General features: G+C 39.8%; 1 protein-coding gene across 1 annotated transcript in view; it reads left to right on the top strand.

Annotated features, from left to right (window-relative positions):
• The window catches only part of UBE3D (ubiquitin protein ligase E3D), a 71775-nt gene extending 59320 nt beyond the window's left edge, over positions 1-12455 (top strand). The window contains exon 10 of the mRNA XM_065730962.1: positions 11934-12455. Within this exon, the coding sequence (XP_065587034.1) occupies positions 11934-11954 (21 nt within the window). The 3' untranslated portion in view covers positions 11955-12455. The remainder of the gene's footprint in view (positions 1-11933) is intronic.
• Positions 12456-16083: the final 3628 nt, after the last annotated feature.

The raw sequence follows: 16083 nt of genomic DNA, 5'->3' as shown, positions 1-16083 counted from the left end.
TGATACTTTTATACCGCCTTATATGCACAAACTAATTAATTCTCATACCTCATGCAGGGAAGTGAGGTTTATTTATTCTCTTTCTAGTTTTAACTGCCAGGAAGAAAAAAGAGTTTATGCAGCTACTTTCTGGAACATTTTCAAAAGATAATCCAGTGAAGACACCTGTTCAAACTATTGAGTTTCAAAGTATTACTCAGCAGTGTCATGTTCTCCTTTAATATCCTCCAGTTCATTCTTTTGTTTTATTGTATATCTATTGTTCGGACCGTATTTTTTCCATGTAAATATGAGCACACAACCAAACACTGATTGTTGAACGCCTCTTTAATACATCTATTCTTTGTCGTGCTCTCTCTGCCTCTGTCCCACATCATCTTGGTCCTTCAGATGATATTTCAAGCAGCGTTTGGTTTTGGTCTGTGAAGAAATAGATGTTCATGCAGGAGATGGCCCCGCTGGGCACTGTGGCGGTTGCTGTATACATGATAAGGTGAACCAGCAGCTTCATCCTGCATCACAGAATGCTCTGCTCACGTAGCTTTTGCTGGGGAGGCTCTTAAAAACTCTATTTAGGTTGTGCACTGATTTCTTTGGTATCACAAATCTAAAACATTGCAGGAGACGAAGGTAATAGACCTTTACTTAGCTTACAGGCTTTGGCAAGTTTTCTTTTGGGATATAAATGAAACAATTTGGAGACTAAAGCAGAAATAAACTGGAACTTCTCTCACCAGGCAATCAGTAGGCAGAGTGTTAAGAAGTGGTTGGCTTTGTTTCTTTGTTGTCTGCTTACTTTTAAAGAACTTTGCCACAATAGTTTTCAATAGGCTTTTTCCTGACAGTTTAAAGATAGGGTAAGTGACTTCTGGTGCTACTCCATAGTTCATTGCATCAACTTTTCCTTCCTGTTGGGTTTTCTCATGCACCTTGGTCTAGGGTCGAGTCCTCTTATGAGGTAGCTGACAAAGAGAGAAGGAAACATTTTCATTAAATTAGAATTCAAAAATACATTAAATTAGAATTCAAAAATACATTGGCATACAGCATTAGTAGCTTTTGTCTTGCCTATCCTCTGTCCTGCCACGTGATTATACCACTTATACTGGGATCATGGCTTGCATGAGGAAGCCTGAATCACTTTGTTTCTTCAGTTGATACTTGTACGATAGCCTCAATAGTGCACTACACCAAATACTTATATTTTATGCAGTGTAAATACTTGTCTACATTTCAGTTTTCAGCAAGAGATCCAGCTTTCTCCCCTTTTTTCCTATGCTTCCATTTAAGTTCCTTGTTTTCTTTAACTTTTCACCGTGTTACTTCTAAGATCTAAATAATCTTAGCCCACAGTTTTTCTCCTATTTAGAGAAAAAGACAGTAACAAAGTCAGGAAACACAGGGAACAAACAGGAATCTCCAGCCAGGCTCTGAAGGGAATTTAGCTCGCAGGTTTTACCTGCTGCAGAAACAGGAATGTAAATAATTGTGGGTTGTTGTGGTCCTTTCCCTCCCCTTCCCTTCCCTCTTCCTTCCCCTTCCCCCCCCTTTTTTTTCTCCCCCCTTTTCTTCCCTTCCCCCCTTTTCTTCTCTTCCCCCCTTTTTCCTTTTTTGGAAAACAGTATGATCGAGGTGCTTGTCTCCTGCTTTAGTGTTTGAGCACTAGTTGAAGGTGAGTCCTCACTGAAGGAGTATTGTGTGGGTTTAGAGTAGAGGAATTGATGGATGTAAGAAGAAAAATGTTAGGGATAGTGGTTAAAATAGGAAGATTGTGAGGAGAGAGAATGTGTGAGTTAATTTGGTGAATGTTTTGATATTAGATAGTAATACCAGAAGTTCTAGTTTAATGGCAAAGGAAGAATTGAAACCAAAGAAGGAAGACTGTATTATTTTTTTTCTGATTTTAGTCATGGAGAATGTGAAAGTCACTTTCCTTTAGTGAGTAAAAGTAAACTTTTAGTGAGTTTTATGGTACTTCATAGCTAAAAGGGACAGGACAAGGAGAGGAGGAAAGGAGACAAATGCCAACTGAGAATCCAGCCAAGCATATTACTGTGTAGTAATGAAATAAAACCAGTCTTTCTCCTTCACATTTGTGAGCCGTTTCCTCTCTGAAAGGCATAAGAGAATTGGAATACAGAAGATGGGATATCTGGTTGAGATAGGACACTCAATAAATTACATTCAGAGGGTACCACCAAAGGGTATCTAGTTACGAGCAACAGCCATGGAAATGGCCAGAAAATTGTCCATCTGGATAGACCAGCATCTCATCAAAGATGTAAGTGAGCAGATCTCCTTGGACCTCACATTTGGGAAGCTCTGTACCTGTCAGCTCACTTGAGATAGGTGATTTGATGATAGTGTGATTCAGATTTAAGGTTTCTGTGGCTGTTTAAGGTGTTCATCTCTACTTTTGGAGGAGCAAGTCACAGTACCAAATTTTAAGTCATTGTGACTGAAGACACTGTTAGACATTTTTACAGCACACAGATCACTATTGGGTTATATTTTAAAATTGTATTTCAAATGATGTCCACTTAGTTGGCCTTGTTTAGTCCCTCTAGAATTAGGCACAATGTTCATGGTTCTAAGGTCATGAAAATAATTCCATACATCTCTCTGTCTAGACCTTTCTTTTAAAAGATGTATTCAGAGTATGCTTTTTTTTTCTCTTTTCCTCATTGCCTAAGTACTATAAGGGCTACAGTTGCTGGACACTGTAAGAGAAAGTCCTTTCCCTTTGTGGGGAAGATGCATCTGTGCTTTCATATGGATGATACCAGTCACTCTATGCATGTTCTGAAGAGTGCAAAGAAATCTTTGTGTTTACAGAGAGCTGCATACTCTTTGATTGAAATGACTTCAGGAATCTGACCTGAAGCCAACAATGCTGTATGTTTGGAGTTGTGGAATGGCTGGCTATGCATTAGTGTGCAGGTCTTGTAAGGATTGGCAAACACAGCCTTTCCTGAGTCAGGCTTCTGCAACACTTTGTCGTGGGGCTAGAAAGTTTTTTGGGTCTGCATCATATGCACCAGTTTGGTTTGCCAAGTATTGATCACACATGGTCTAGTTTTAGGATATAGTTGGCATGCCGTAAATTTACACACCAGCTTGCAGTGCCTTGTTTGTTTTACATTAGCCTATGTCTCCCAACTGTCCATACATGAGGGTGCTTAAACAAATGTCTTTTCTACAGCAGTTGTAACCACTTTATGCAGAAAATCACGTGCTGCTGCTTGGATTGCCTGCTTAGCTGAGGATTGATTTTCAGCTTAGTAATTTCTGCAGTAAAAAGTGAACATCATCTGGTGTTGACTAAGAAAATCCTAAATTCTGTGGGTTTTGTATCCTAGGTGGATTTGAACTGCAATGTAATGTTAGTACTAACTTCTGTCCTCCACTGTGGTTTTGCATTCAATAGAGAAACTATTTAAGGCTAACAAAGGTAAATAATATTGCAGTTTCTGCATCTATAATAATGCTGGGTACCAAAAGCAGTAATGTCTGCAGCAGAAATAAAAGTAATACAAGCTACTGAAGAAGGCTTGGCAAAAGATAAAATAAAGCTGTGAATTTTCAGATCTTCTCATACTGTGATGTAAGGAGAAAAAAAACTAAACTAAACTAAAATGAAAAGAACATTGACCACTTGATGCACTTATGTACATAAAATGTTTTCATGCAAAGAACTACTTCATCTACAAAATAAGATTGTCTTCGTATACACTAGAACACAGAGAGATCCCTTCCCTTCCCTTCCCTTCCCTTCCCTTCCCTTCCCTTCCCTTCCCTTCCCTTCCCTTCCCTTCCCTTCCCTTCCCTTCCCTTCCCTTCCCTTCCCTTCCCTTCCCTTCCCTTCCCTTCCCTTCCCTTCCCTTCCCTTCCCTTCCCTTCCCTTCCCTTCCCTTCCCTTCCCTTCCCTTCCCTTCCCTTCCCTTCCCTTCCCTTCCCTTCCCTTCCCTTCCCTTCCCTTCCCTTCCCCCTTCCCCTCCCTTCCCCCTTCCCCTCCCTTCCCCCTTCCCCTCCCTTCCCTTCCCTTCCCTTCCCTTCCCTTCCCCCTTCTCCTCCTTTCCTTTCTCTTTTTTTTTTTTTTTTTTTTTTTTTTTTGCAGCTGCTTATAGATTTCTCTCTAAGATTGCCCTCCCTCGGGCAGGTTTCAACATGCAACTGTCATATTAGCTGGAAGGTAGGATGCAGTGCACATGCATAGATTTCACAGGAATCTCTTGTGTTTTTTTCCTTATTTATCTCTGTCACAAATCAAGCTTCATTCTTATAAGCAATACTTTTAGGAGAGATTAAGTGAAAGAATGCATGCTTATTTTGTAAACCTTGAAAGGGCATTACCAGATTGAGAAATCATATTTCAAAAGTAAACCCTTTGGTTACAATTAATTCCATGAAAAATCAAATTTAATGAATCTAATTCCCTTTCTGTTTGACTGTTCTGATTACATTTTAGCTTTTTTTTCCCTTTTTGGACAGAAAAAGAAAGTGATTTCTCAAGGTAGCATTTTCCTAATGACTTTCTTTCTGCAATGAAGACTCACACCACGTGCCTTTCCCACCGTACAGGAGCATGGTGGAAATTCTTTGAAATTCTTTGCAAATATATGCTAAAGGAATAAGACCAGCAATAGGATGTGAGGAAATGGCTTGAAGTTGTGCCAGGGGAGGCTGGGTATTAGGAAAAATTTATTCTCAGAGTGGTGAGGCGTTGGAACAGACTATCCAGGGAGGTGGTGGAACTGACCCTGGACATATTCAACAATCATGTAGATGTTGTACTAAGAGATGTGATTTAATGGGGAAATATTAAAGGTAGGTGGATGATTGGACAAGATATTGGAGGTCTTTTCCAGCCATGGTGATCCTAGGTGAAAACCTAGAACTCCCATGGAGTAAAAGAGATGAGAATCCTTCACGAAGCGTCCTTCACACCCAAATCTGAGCCCCATAGATGTCAGTGCGTTGGATTGCAAAAGTGTATTCATTCTACTCTAAAGTCTCCTTACCCTACATCCCAATTTGCAGGGTTTTAACTGGTCAGGATAGAAGTCTCACAACTTCTGCTTCTGTTGACCCTATGGCCATGACCACATAGTTCTGTGCAGCACGTGCTGCCATGTTTTGGCTGTGGGAGCATTTTGGATATATTTTATGTAGTGTCTGCCTTCAGTAAAAATCTGGCATAATGTCAGGTCATGCAGGCCTTTATACTGGCACTAGATTTTACAGTTTCTTATTTGATGAAATATTTGAAACTGTTTGTCCAACTGTATCTGTTCAGTCAATCTGTAATATTCTTTTAGTGACCTTTTACCAGGGAGTCATATCCTTCTATTGACAGTTTGTTTTGAATTTGTTTTCGTTGTAAAGTGTTTAAGAATTACCAGCTCAGGGCTGTGGGTTCTTCTGCTGTGAGGACAAACTGGCTTTTCAGATTGTTAAGTCCATAAATGCCAGGGAAGGGGAACTGTTTAAAACACTTATTCATGCTGAGAGGCATACTCCAAACCGGACATCTCACTACGTGGCATTTAAAGCCATTTCACCATCTGAGAGAACCTGAAACAATAATTTTTGAGAGGTTGTGATAAGTGGCTGGGGTGGAAATTTTAGAGTAGTCAGCTCTACATCTGCAACCTGGGTGGCATAAGAGAAGCAGGCACACAGTGACTTAATGCTTAGCTCTCACCCCCAGAGCCTTGAATGTTGACGAAAGGGGAATGAAATAGCAGTGTAATTGAGGGCAGCTTGATAGCTAGAGTATAGGTGGGGAGCTTGCAGTCTACTAGAGTCCTTCTTGAGGCAGCTAAGCCCTGCAATGTCAAGATAGTGGCATCTCTGGTTCCTGCGCTGTTCTCCTGCTGTTTTTCCTTCCTAGATTTGAGTTTAAAAATGCCTTTGTTCTTCCCAGGAGCAGCTTCAGATATATAGGGGTAGTATGTGATGGCTTGGTAGTGATCAGCCTAGAAATGATAGCTGCCTTTTTATGAATATGTGGATTTAGCAGGAGAAGGTGCAAATAAAGCAGTTAATGTTCTCTCAAATCTTTTTCAACTCTCTGCTTCAAGCCAAGTCATTCAAACTGGTGTCAAAATGAAAGCCTCAGAGAAAGCAATATTCTTTTAACTGCTTCTGTCTCTTCTTAGCAGGTATGGGAACACCAGACTTATTTTGAGTTTAGTTTACCAGAAACAAGATATTTGTAGAGCTGTGACTAGTGCATGGTATGGGTGCTTTAATTCTCCAACCCTTTGATCCATCTTTCTTTTACAGCACTGAGATGAATCAGGCAGGATAATGGCCTTCTCTATGTGTTTATCTATGTTATTGTTATAGTTGTACTGGTGTGTTATTAAATACAGGGGTTTGGTAATACATGTGGACTCAGCTGTACTCACAATGCATGTAGTTTGCTCTTTCTGATTCTTGTTTCGAGGTAAGCATGTATTCTATGTACAGAGCATCTTGATTATAGCTGTAATTGCAGCCACCCAAGCAGTTGCATTAGCTGTAATAACTGAGGCTTAAACCGTAACACTTTGTGCTAGCTTTTGTGGCATTGCAAATCTGTATGTGAATTAGGCTTTGGTCTGAGGCTTTGAGTGTGTGTTATCTTCCAAATCCAGCTGCACCTGTGGAAGAAAATGCTATTCTCAGCTTTTCACTGTTGTTCCAAGTAGAGCTTAGTCTGTCCCCTGCGGTCTGCCAGCAGAATTGTCTCTGTGGGCCCTTACTTTCTTGTTTCTAGGATAAGTCACTGAGGTTAGCACAGACCAGAGTTTAACTTACCAGTCCAATTTTACCAAACACTGAATAGAAAGCTTGAAACGGTATTATGCATGGAGAGGAACTGCAGCAGAGGGATACTGAACCTGTGAAGTTAATTGCTTCTGTCCTTGTGTCTAAGGAACAGAGATCTGTCCACTTCCTCTCAGGAAAGATTTTTTCAGTTCCTGTGCGTATGTGAATGGAGTTACCTGTCAATTTTGAGTGGTAATGAATACAGCATTTGATGTTGATTGCAGGCCATAGCTTCGTTGGCATGTAATCAGAGTTTCCTCTGCAGTCATTCAGTTGCGCTTGATTTCACACTAGATCCTGTGCAGGACCAAAGCATGGGAATTTGTTTATGTACGGATTATCCGCCCGCTGTTGGTAAGATTTAGGGTAACCATATAAGTTGCCTTCTTCTAAAGCAAGCTGTGGTATTATGAACCCTGTGTGGTAGTGTTTAAAAATGGGTCTAATGTTCAAGAGAAATAATTAACATGAAATGTATTTTACACATTTAATGCTCAGACTGGAGCCTGGTGGTAGCTTTTTATTGTTTGGTGTACAGAGGGAAAGAGAAAATGGAACAGTTATATTTCAGAAAGGACTCATAAGTGTATCAGGTTATTATCTTCTGAAACTGAAACATATGTAACTACTTTCTTTTCACTGTTTTCCTTTCTAATTAAGTAGGCGTAGACAGAAGTACAAGGACTGGTCTGAAATTAATACCTCCTATTTCATTATGTTGGCCCACAGTTGCAGAGGCAATGCTAGTGGTATGGCAGCTCAGCCTTCCCAACTGTATGCTGTTACATGTTGTTGCTGTGTGACAGATGGCAGCAGCTGGGCAGTCTGGTGCAGTGGTGGCTGACATGGAAGTGCAGATGAAGTAAACGTGTGGCATCACATTCCTCTGTGCAGAAAAAAATGTCACCCCTTTGATGTTCATTGATGCTTGCATAATGATTATGGAGACCTGATGGGATGTGAGCACAGTGATGTGGTGGGTGGTGTGTTTCAGCAGTGGTAACTGTGGGTCACCTCCACTGCTGCAGATAGCTACAAGTGTGGCATGCAGACTGTTGTTCATCACTGGTGAAAATTCATGGCTAATGGTGGTGATTACATTGGAAAATAGTGTTTTATAGCTGAGAGTTTATTCTATCCAGTGGTGCTATTGTGCTGTTTGTATGTGTTGTAGTTTCCATGGAAATAAATAGGAGGCATTACTTTTGGAGTGACGTCTGTACGGTTTCCTCTCTTACACTGAAATGAAATTCTGTTGTGTATCTACTTTTGTTTAATTATTGGAAGAGACATAGGTGTTAAAAATTCTGTGCTCTCGAATTTTATGGTCATAAAAAATGATCTATTTTTTTGCACTGTTCACTTGGTTTCTTTCCTCTAAAGGGAATACAAACATAAGAACAGTTTTAAACTTGTGTGAGATTGAACTACTTTGCCTAGCTGAGAAAATAAATTTCTTCTATTGCTACATATCCTCTGTCTATTGTCAGCTCCACAAAACAGATTGTATGCACTGGATTTGCAGATTGCATTTCTTTAAAATGTATTGTTTTGCTGTCTCTAGTCGTGCTTCTGCTTCTCTTACACCAGTCATCTGCTTTGCCCATTTGCCCAGTGTTACCATTCTTGGGTAGTGCACATTTCTTTCCAGCAGCTTCTGCCATCTAGAACTGCCCTCTTTTTATCTCCCTAGTTCATCAGGACTCCAGAGCTGTTCAAGTATTTTGTGAAGTTGTAACTTTCTTCTTTTACTTGTTACTCCTTAGGGTTTGATTCTGTAACTGGATGCCCCACTGTTGTTTTCTGTTGGATTTTTGTCATACGAAATCAGGAAAATATTTTGATGAAATGTTCCATAAAATTAAATGTTATGAGAAAGATTCAGAATGACTGAAACCTATTGCCCTGTATCTACCTTTTCCTACTGAGAAAAGAACATTATCAGCCTCTGTTTTGGTAGCTTTCAGCCTGTTGCAGTGTTTGTCCATGTAAGAGCACACTGTCAAGTTGGTTTTCCCAAATTCTCAGCATCATTCCCACGGAGAATGCTTAAGCTTGATATTTTACATTTAACTGAGAAAGCTGAGAGAGCACAGTGTCTAAAACAGAACATCTTAACTCCCACTTGCCCAACCCGTAGGTTCATAATTTTGAAGCCAGTGTACAGTGCCAGACTGCTTTATCTAGAATATACAGCAGTGTAAGTGTGTCTGGAATTTACAATAAACGAAGTATTTTACATGCTTCATATTAAACTTCAGTTGAGGAGGAGCTTTGTAAGTTATGTAGTTTAGTTTGGTTTTGTCCTTGAACATCTTCATGTGTTCCAGGTATTTTTTAAAGAGCTTATGATTTCCATGTGTTAGCCCATTTTTTGTCAGCTCTGTCAGCTTTACAGATGATCTAATGTGCATTTTTCATTCACGTTGATATTAAATGTAAATGCAGACACTGACAAATGATTCCTTTTGACATTTTTGCATTTTATTGGGCAGTAGGGAAGCCCAGAGGTTCAGGAAAACATTCTGTTGCAAATAATACTCTCAAAGGAGTGAATATGTGCATTTCATGCATTATAAAATATACCAAGTAGTCAAATTAAATAAGGATATCCATTCTAATGATACCTCAGAAGCACATAGAAAAAGAGCCTCTAGTCTTGAGTTAGAAAAAAAACACTGCTTAAAATTTTATATGTTGTGTATTACAATGTGTATTTGTTTTTTCTAGATTAAAAAAAAAAAAACTAACTTTTTTCTTCTATTGTGGTTTCTGAACACAACACAGCCTTTTGCTTGCTCCCCTCAATGGTTCTGCCACGCCATGAAGGTGGTGGCTCTTCCCTGCTGAGCAGCTGGCCCAGCCCCAGGCACACTTCCATCACTCAGCAACAACCAAAACATCATTGTGCTATTTAATGTTGTTTCGATTGAAATCAGGACATCTTCCTTGCAGCGCAGGGAGAAATTTATGGCCCTGTCAAAGTCAGTGTGAGTTCTGCCTCTGACATAATTCGGGCCAAGATTTCCTTCCTAGTCTGCGTAACTTATGACTTCTCTGCATAGGTAAGAATTTACATTTAATTATATTTCTGTCCCATTCATCTGAGTGAGTAGATAATGAGAAAGGTGACAGGCACGTCAGTTCTTCTTACATTTTGTCATTGAGGTTGTGAATCTCTGCCTAGTAGATAAATTTACATACAGGATGAGCAGCTTTAAGCCTTTGCAACAACCTTAGGTTGAGCTGACCGAAATGTTTGTGCTGGAGCAGCTTCCTGCTGGAATGTGTTGGTTAAGCTGAATGAAAACACACAATGAGAACGTGTCAACATGATGAGATTTTCCTGGGAAACTCGGCAGACTTGCACTCTAACCAGCTGGCTGCATACTGGCCAGATTTGCCTCCAGGCACTTCTGAAAATTTACGTTCTACATAAAAATCCTTTTCTCTGAATTTTAGTTCCACTTTGGAAGAACAGAATGATTCAGAAATACGGAAGCTTTTGTGGCTCTCTGTTGTCCAGTCTCTGTAAATAAACCCTTCTGTGTAGTAACATCACAGCTTTCTCAAGGGGTACAGCTGGGATTGTTGAAGTAGAAAAAGATATTCAGGAAGTGATGCAACTTGATTTTTACCATTCTAGCCAAGAATTTCTGTTACCATATCTCATTCACACCTTGCAGTCATGTTATTTTAGATGTGAATCCTTTGTACGAATGATTTTTTGAGAATCCTCTTAGATACATTCAAACTTGCTTGATTTTTTGCATCCTCTGTAGCAGGCATACAACTCTCTGTTAAACACTCTTTGGACATAGCATAATATTGTTTTATCTTTGTTTACCCTCTGCTCTAAATGCTTGCTGATACTTTATATTTTAATTCAGGTCCTGGCTGATCATGCTTCCTGTATTGCTTACTTAAAATATCAAGTAGACTGGTTATTGACTGTCAGTTAAGGAAATCCGAAGTGATAAATAATTTCTTCACTTAATTGAGTGCAGTTGAAAAGCTCTTGGAAGAAAAAAGAAGTGTCTCAATTCTTCTGTGTTTTTGTAGTTTTTAGGAGTCAGTTGTGTAATGTGTAGTCTTATTTCTTTCTTGTCCTCACATGGTGATATCTGTCCCATCTTTTTTTCAGTCCTTGCGATCTGCAAGATGTGGTGCTTGTTCCCAGTTCAGTATACAAAACAATCTCCATGTCAGATAAGAAAACTGGCATATGATTGTGTCTCCAGTCAGCTAACTACTTTCTAAGTTAGTACCTTGATATTTCTCAAGAAGGCTAAACAAAAAAAAAAAAAACATGCAGGGGAAACTACTGTCTGCTTGTGATCAAGCACATATGAATTAGGAATCCAGAAATCCTTAGAATTTTGACATTTGTTAGGTCACCTTTCCTCTAAATAGATGGTAGACAAAGGAGTCCACTTAGCATGCTAAAAAGACAAGGTATCTCATTTCCTCTCTTCTAAGTCATAGAAAAATGTTTGTCTTCTCAGCACTCCCTTAGTTAGGACATGTATATATGAAGATGAAAGCTTTGAGTTGTTCCTGGTCATTTTAAAATCTAAGATATTTTTTAATTGACTTAAAGTGATTAGTGGGCAGCATTGTTTAAACAAACTAGTATTTGGAGCAAAATAGGGAATATGTCAAATTTAATCTAAGCTAGTTTCAGAAGGCTAACAGATAGCCTTTGTATGGAGACAAGATACACTCCTTGTGCTTCGTTATTCTTGGAGAAAAAAAGTTTTTGATAGGTAAGTAGAAAAATACATCGATTTGGATTTCCTCTAGAGTAGAACAGACCAGGAAGTCTTTGTCATTCTTATTTAAACACTGAAACTTCTACAGTTGATTCAGTTCAGTGCAAGTATACTGCATCATCAGAAGAGTGAGTTTGGAAACTTTAGAGAGAGAAATGTTAGGCAGACAAATGGTGGAAAGTAACTGCTTTCTAATATAGCATCTTCTCTCTCATCACATTAGAGGTTTTGGTTTTAAGTGAAAAGACTATTATAGTATGTAATTTCAATTAAACACACATATATATATATTTTAACCTGCAGTGCTATGAGTAACCACAGTTATGTTTTTGCTTCCTTTTACAGGTTGCCTTTCTGAAGATGTGAAGAACTCGGATACCTATGTGGAAAACTCTTCTCAAATTCCCTTCCATCAGATGCGTACAGAAACCTTCAAGTAGTGTGACATCTAAAACAAAATCCACTGGCAATACAAAGCAACATGAGCTATGGCACGTGTTATTCTTTCTGTCTGGATGCAATCAAAGGCGAAGACTGTTGGCTTTTACATCCAGTACATTCTTAGATGCCATTGTAAGAGTGTCTTGTCACATCAAGCTGGTTGGAGTTCTAAATAGTCAATTCTACCTTTATCAGTTATTGGCAGCAAGGAAGGGTTCTAAAATATTTAATGTTATGGATGCTGAGGCATGTTTTGTCCTTCTTTTGCTCTGGTAAAGTTAGAAAGCCAACTTGAAAATATAAAATCTAGTTTTTGTTGAACTTGTATGTTTATTGTGTATATTACTTCCACATTAATGTTCACCTTCTTGTGAGTGAAGAAAGACTATGTTTGTGTTACTATACCTCATGTATTTTGTGAAACTGATAATGTTTTTGAGAATCTAAGTTTTATGTTGTGGGGTAAATAACTCCCAAGGATGGTACTTCACAAAGAAATAGTATAGATGATGGTATATTTTGAGCAGTACTATATAGACAGTATACAAATAATACAAAAGAGAAGATGGCTCGCCTTCAGGATGACAAGGCTCATAGGGGACTCCACATGGGAGGGATCTCCGAGAAGAGATCCTTCCCTGGTGGTGGTCAGCCCTTAAATGGGGTTTGGGAGAGGTGGAGCCAGGCTCCACCCCTTCCACTCACACAGGTATATCACCTCCACCTGTGCCCCCATGGCTGACTCGGTGCTCACTTCAGGTGACCAATCAGTGGTTCAGGCCGTGATTCAGCAGTTCCCATACATATGGTTGTTTGGAATAATTATTCCTTCAGCTTCCAAAACATGTATGCGCACGAGGGCTGACTTTGCAGAAACTGCCTGAAATGAAAGGTTATTGTAGCAAAGGAGTACAGCTTCCCTGAAGTGTCCATCTCTGCTCTGCATGCTTACCTGCCTTTCACAGGAGTGACAGTGTTTTTCACTGGACACAGAATCTTTTACCTTTTTTTTTTTTTTTTTTGGAGTGAGTTGCTTGATTTCTGTGACTACCCAGAATATAATTGAGCTGTCTGCAGACAGTAGACGTACTGCACAGAAATACTTCAACTTTAAAGTCTTTCCCAATCTATTGAAATGACTCATTACTGTTTTACAAATGTAGAGCTATCTTAGGTCAGAAAATGCGTGTGCCACACCAAAAGGTTAAGTCTCTGTCACATTTATTTCATTTGCTACTATGGCCATAAAGAGTAAATCTGACATTAGGACTGTATTTGGTTACAGAATGATGAGCATAGATACTTCATCTGGAGTATTTGGGAACAAGGAAAGCCTTATGGAGATTGAGTACTAGAAACGTGCATCAGCTCCATCCTGACGTGCTCCTGCTGTGGCAGTGCTGCAGCTGGCTCAGGAAGCAAATCCTGAGGAGCACCAAGCCCAGCATGTACACTGATAACACAGCCTTTTAGGAGCTTGCCTCCTGTGTGCCTACATACACTTAGAAGTTCCCTTGTTCTATTTATTTATTTATTTACCTTGTGCATTGATGTACAGGGTCTGGCTTGGGATGGAGTTAACAACCTTTGTAGCAGCCATGCTGTGGGTTGGATTTATGGCTCCAACAGTGCAGATAACGTGCTGCTGTTCTGGCTGCTGCTGAGAAGTGCTTGCACAGCACCAAGGCTGGGCCTTTCTGTTTCCCTCTCTGCCCACGTCTTCCCTCAGTGAACAGACTGAGTGAGAAGGGAGCTGAGAGAGAACACAGCAGGGACTGGTGGTCTGGGCTGACCATAGGATTTGGGCACATCTGCAACTTCCTTACCTTTCAAGCATGTGGACAAGCACCTTGGAGATGGAAAATTGCTCCAAACAGGAGCTGGCTACCAGCTGTGGTTGGTTTTTTTTAGAAAACTTTTGATCCTACTTATTACTTCCTCTGTTTCCCCATTGTTTTGTATCTATTGCGCTGCATTTTTTTCATGGCAGGCAGTATCTTCTCTTTGCTTTCCACAGTGTCAAGCACAGCCTCAGTCTTAAAGCCATAATAATAAATCAACTGTGACGTTAAGAAGTACCCACTCACATTAACGGAGATAGATGTGCCTCCTCTACTAATGTGCAGTTTCCAAACAGTGTAAGGCAACAAGAAGCTATTTTAAATGTCAGCTTTAATTCTTACATGCTATCAAGTTATAAAGATTGCTATTGGCGTGATGCACAAAGCGCTCCTACCTGTCAGACCAGGGGGTGTTCTCCATTAGCACCAATGGACAACAGTGTTGTTCCTGTCATTAACGAGTCAACATTAGAGCTTGTTAGGTTCTTTAAACAAGCCTGACCATTATAATGAACTGGGACTGCTAAACTGTCATACCAAATTCAGTCCCAGTGTGGTTATTTTATCTCCCAAATTAGGGTGACTTTCTAGTTTAGTTTAAGTCACCTTCAGTGTAGTCTGGGATACACTGAATAATGTCAACAAAAAGATTGATGCAGGGAGATGTGCTGTGAGCTGAAGGGCAAGTTCTGCCTTGCCTCTGTTTCATGGTTGCTTTTTTTTTTTTTTTTTTAGAAAACTTTGTAGATATAAGGAGCAGCTTTAATTAAAATTTACAATAGATGTTTTTGCACTGACTTCTGGATTTAAATGCAAATGCGTTTTAGTAATTTTCTCTCTGTTTTGCTGCCTTCATTGTTGGTCCTCCAGAACAGCACTTTCTGGTTTCAATTTTAGACTTTGCATTCTTTCATTTCTCTCCTAGCCAACTCTATTCCATTATAAATGACAGGTTACTTGTTTGAGGTACTGTATTAGCTTATTTACATCATTCCTTTCAGTTCCCCTTCCCCCTCCCCCTCCCCCCGCTTTTTCTTGCTTTCTATATCACTTTTATTGAAGGACTGCAAAATCTGCTGAAGGACAAGTTACAAAAATGTTGAGCAGCCCTGTCATTACCATGCTTCTTCAGTTTATTCTTCCAAAGTGGACTGAATTGCCTTATGGCAGATGCCAGGGAGCTTTTAACAGTTTTCACAGAATATCAGGAATTTTGCTGGTCCACATGCTAACCTCTCGTTAGCAACATTGTGCCTTCCTGTCTCTTCCTGTGGCAGGCAAGTGTGATGCTTCTCTCACTGCAGACAGCAGTTGCTGTCTTCAGATCTCATGGTGCTATAATTTAGGACAGTTAGATGGCATTCTTTTAATGATAGCCATGAGTATTTGTCTAACTGCAAATCATGTCTAATGACTCTTGCTTTGTCCCCATCCTGTTGTCTTACACATGGATTGCATTGGTCATTATATTACATTTTCAGTAATAAATGCTCCTTCTGTCTGCTGCTTTTCAATTATGATATAAATGCCTATCAATTTCTCATTATAAACATTAGAAAAGAGTTTATTTTAAAATATAAAATGTCATTTTAATTTGCATGCTTTTAATCACTTCTTTGAGGACGTGAAAGAGACATGGAGTTAGTTGTCATCATGGGGAGGCTCAATTCATGTGGAAATGAGGTGGAAAAACTAGCTGTAGAGGAATGGAGAAAGGACCTGTTGGAGTGCATCCAGATGAAGGCCACAAAAATGGTCCATGGGATAGAAACCTTCCCTACAAGGACAGGCTGAGAGCTGGGGCTGTTCAGCATGGGTAAGAGAAGGCACCGGGAAAACCTGAGGGCGGCCTTTCAGTAGAGGGGCTATGAAGAGGAAGAGGATAGACTCTTTAGTGGGGTCTGTTGTGAGACGACCTGGGGAAGTGGTTTCAAACTAAAATAGGGAGATCTAGACTGGATATAACTTTTTATTTTTTACAATAAGGATAGTGAAACACTGACACAGGTTGCCCAGACATGTATTGAATGCCCTTTCCCTGGAAACGCTTGAGGTTAGGCTGGATGGGACTCTGAGCAACTTGACCTAACTGTAGGTGTCCCTGTTCATTGCTAGGGAGTTGGATAGATTACCTTTTCAGGACTTAAACAATTCCATGATTCTATGAATTCAGCGAACACTCTATCAGCTCTGCACAGTACATTCCTAGATTT

This window comes from Cyrtonyx montezumae, unplaced genomic scaffold (assembly GCF_038088225.1).
Source record: "Cyrtonyx montezumae isolate F1298 unplaced genomic scaffold, pur_monq_1.0 scaffold_13, whole genome shotgun sequence".
Lineage (NCBI taxonomy): Eukaryota > Metazoa > Chordata > Aves > Galliformes > Odontophoridae > Cyrtonyx > Cyrtonyx montezumae.
The sequence above is the reverse complement of the archived record's forward strand: the minus strand, read 5'-3'. Positions and strand labels throughout refer to the sequence as shown.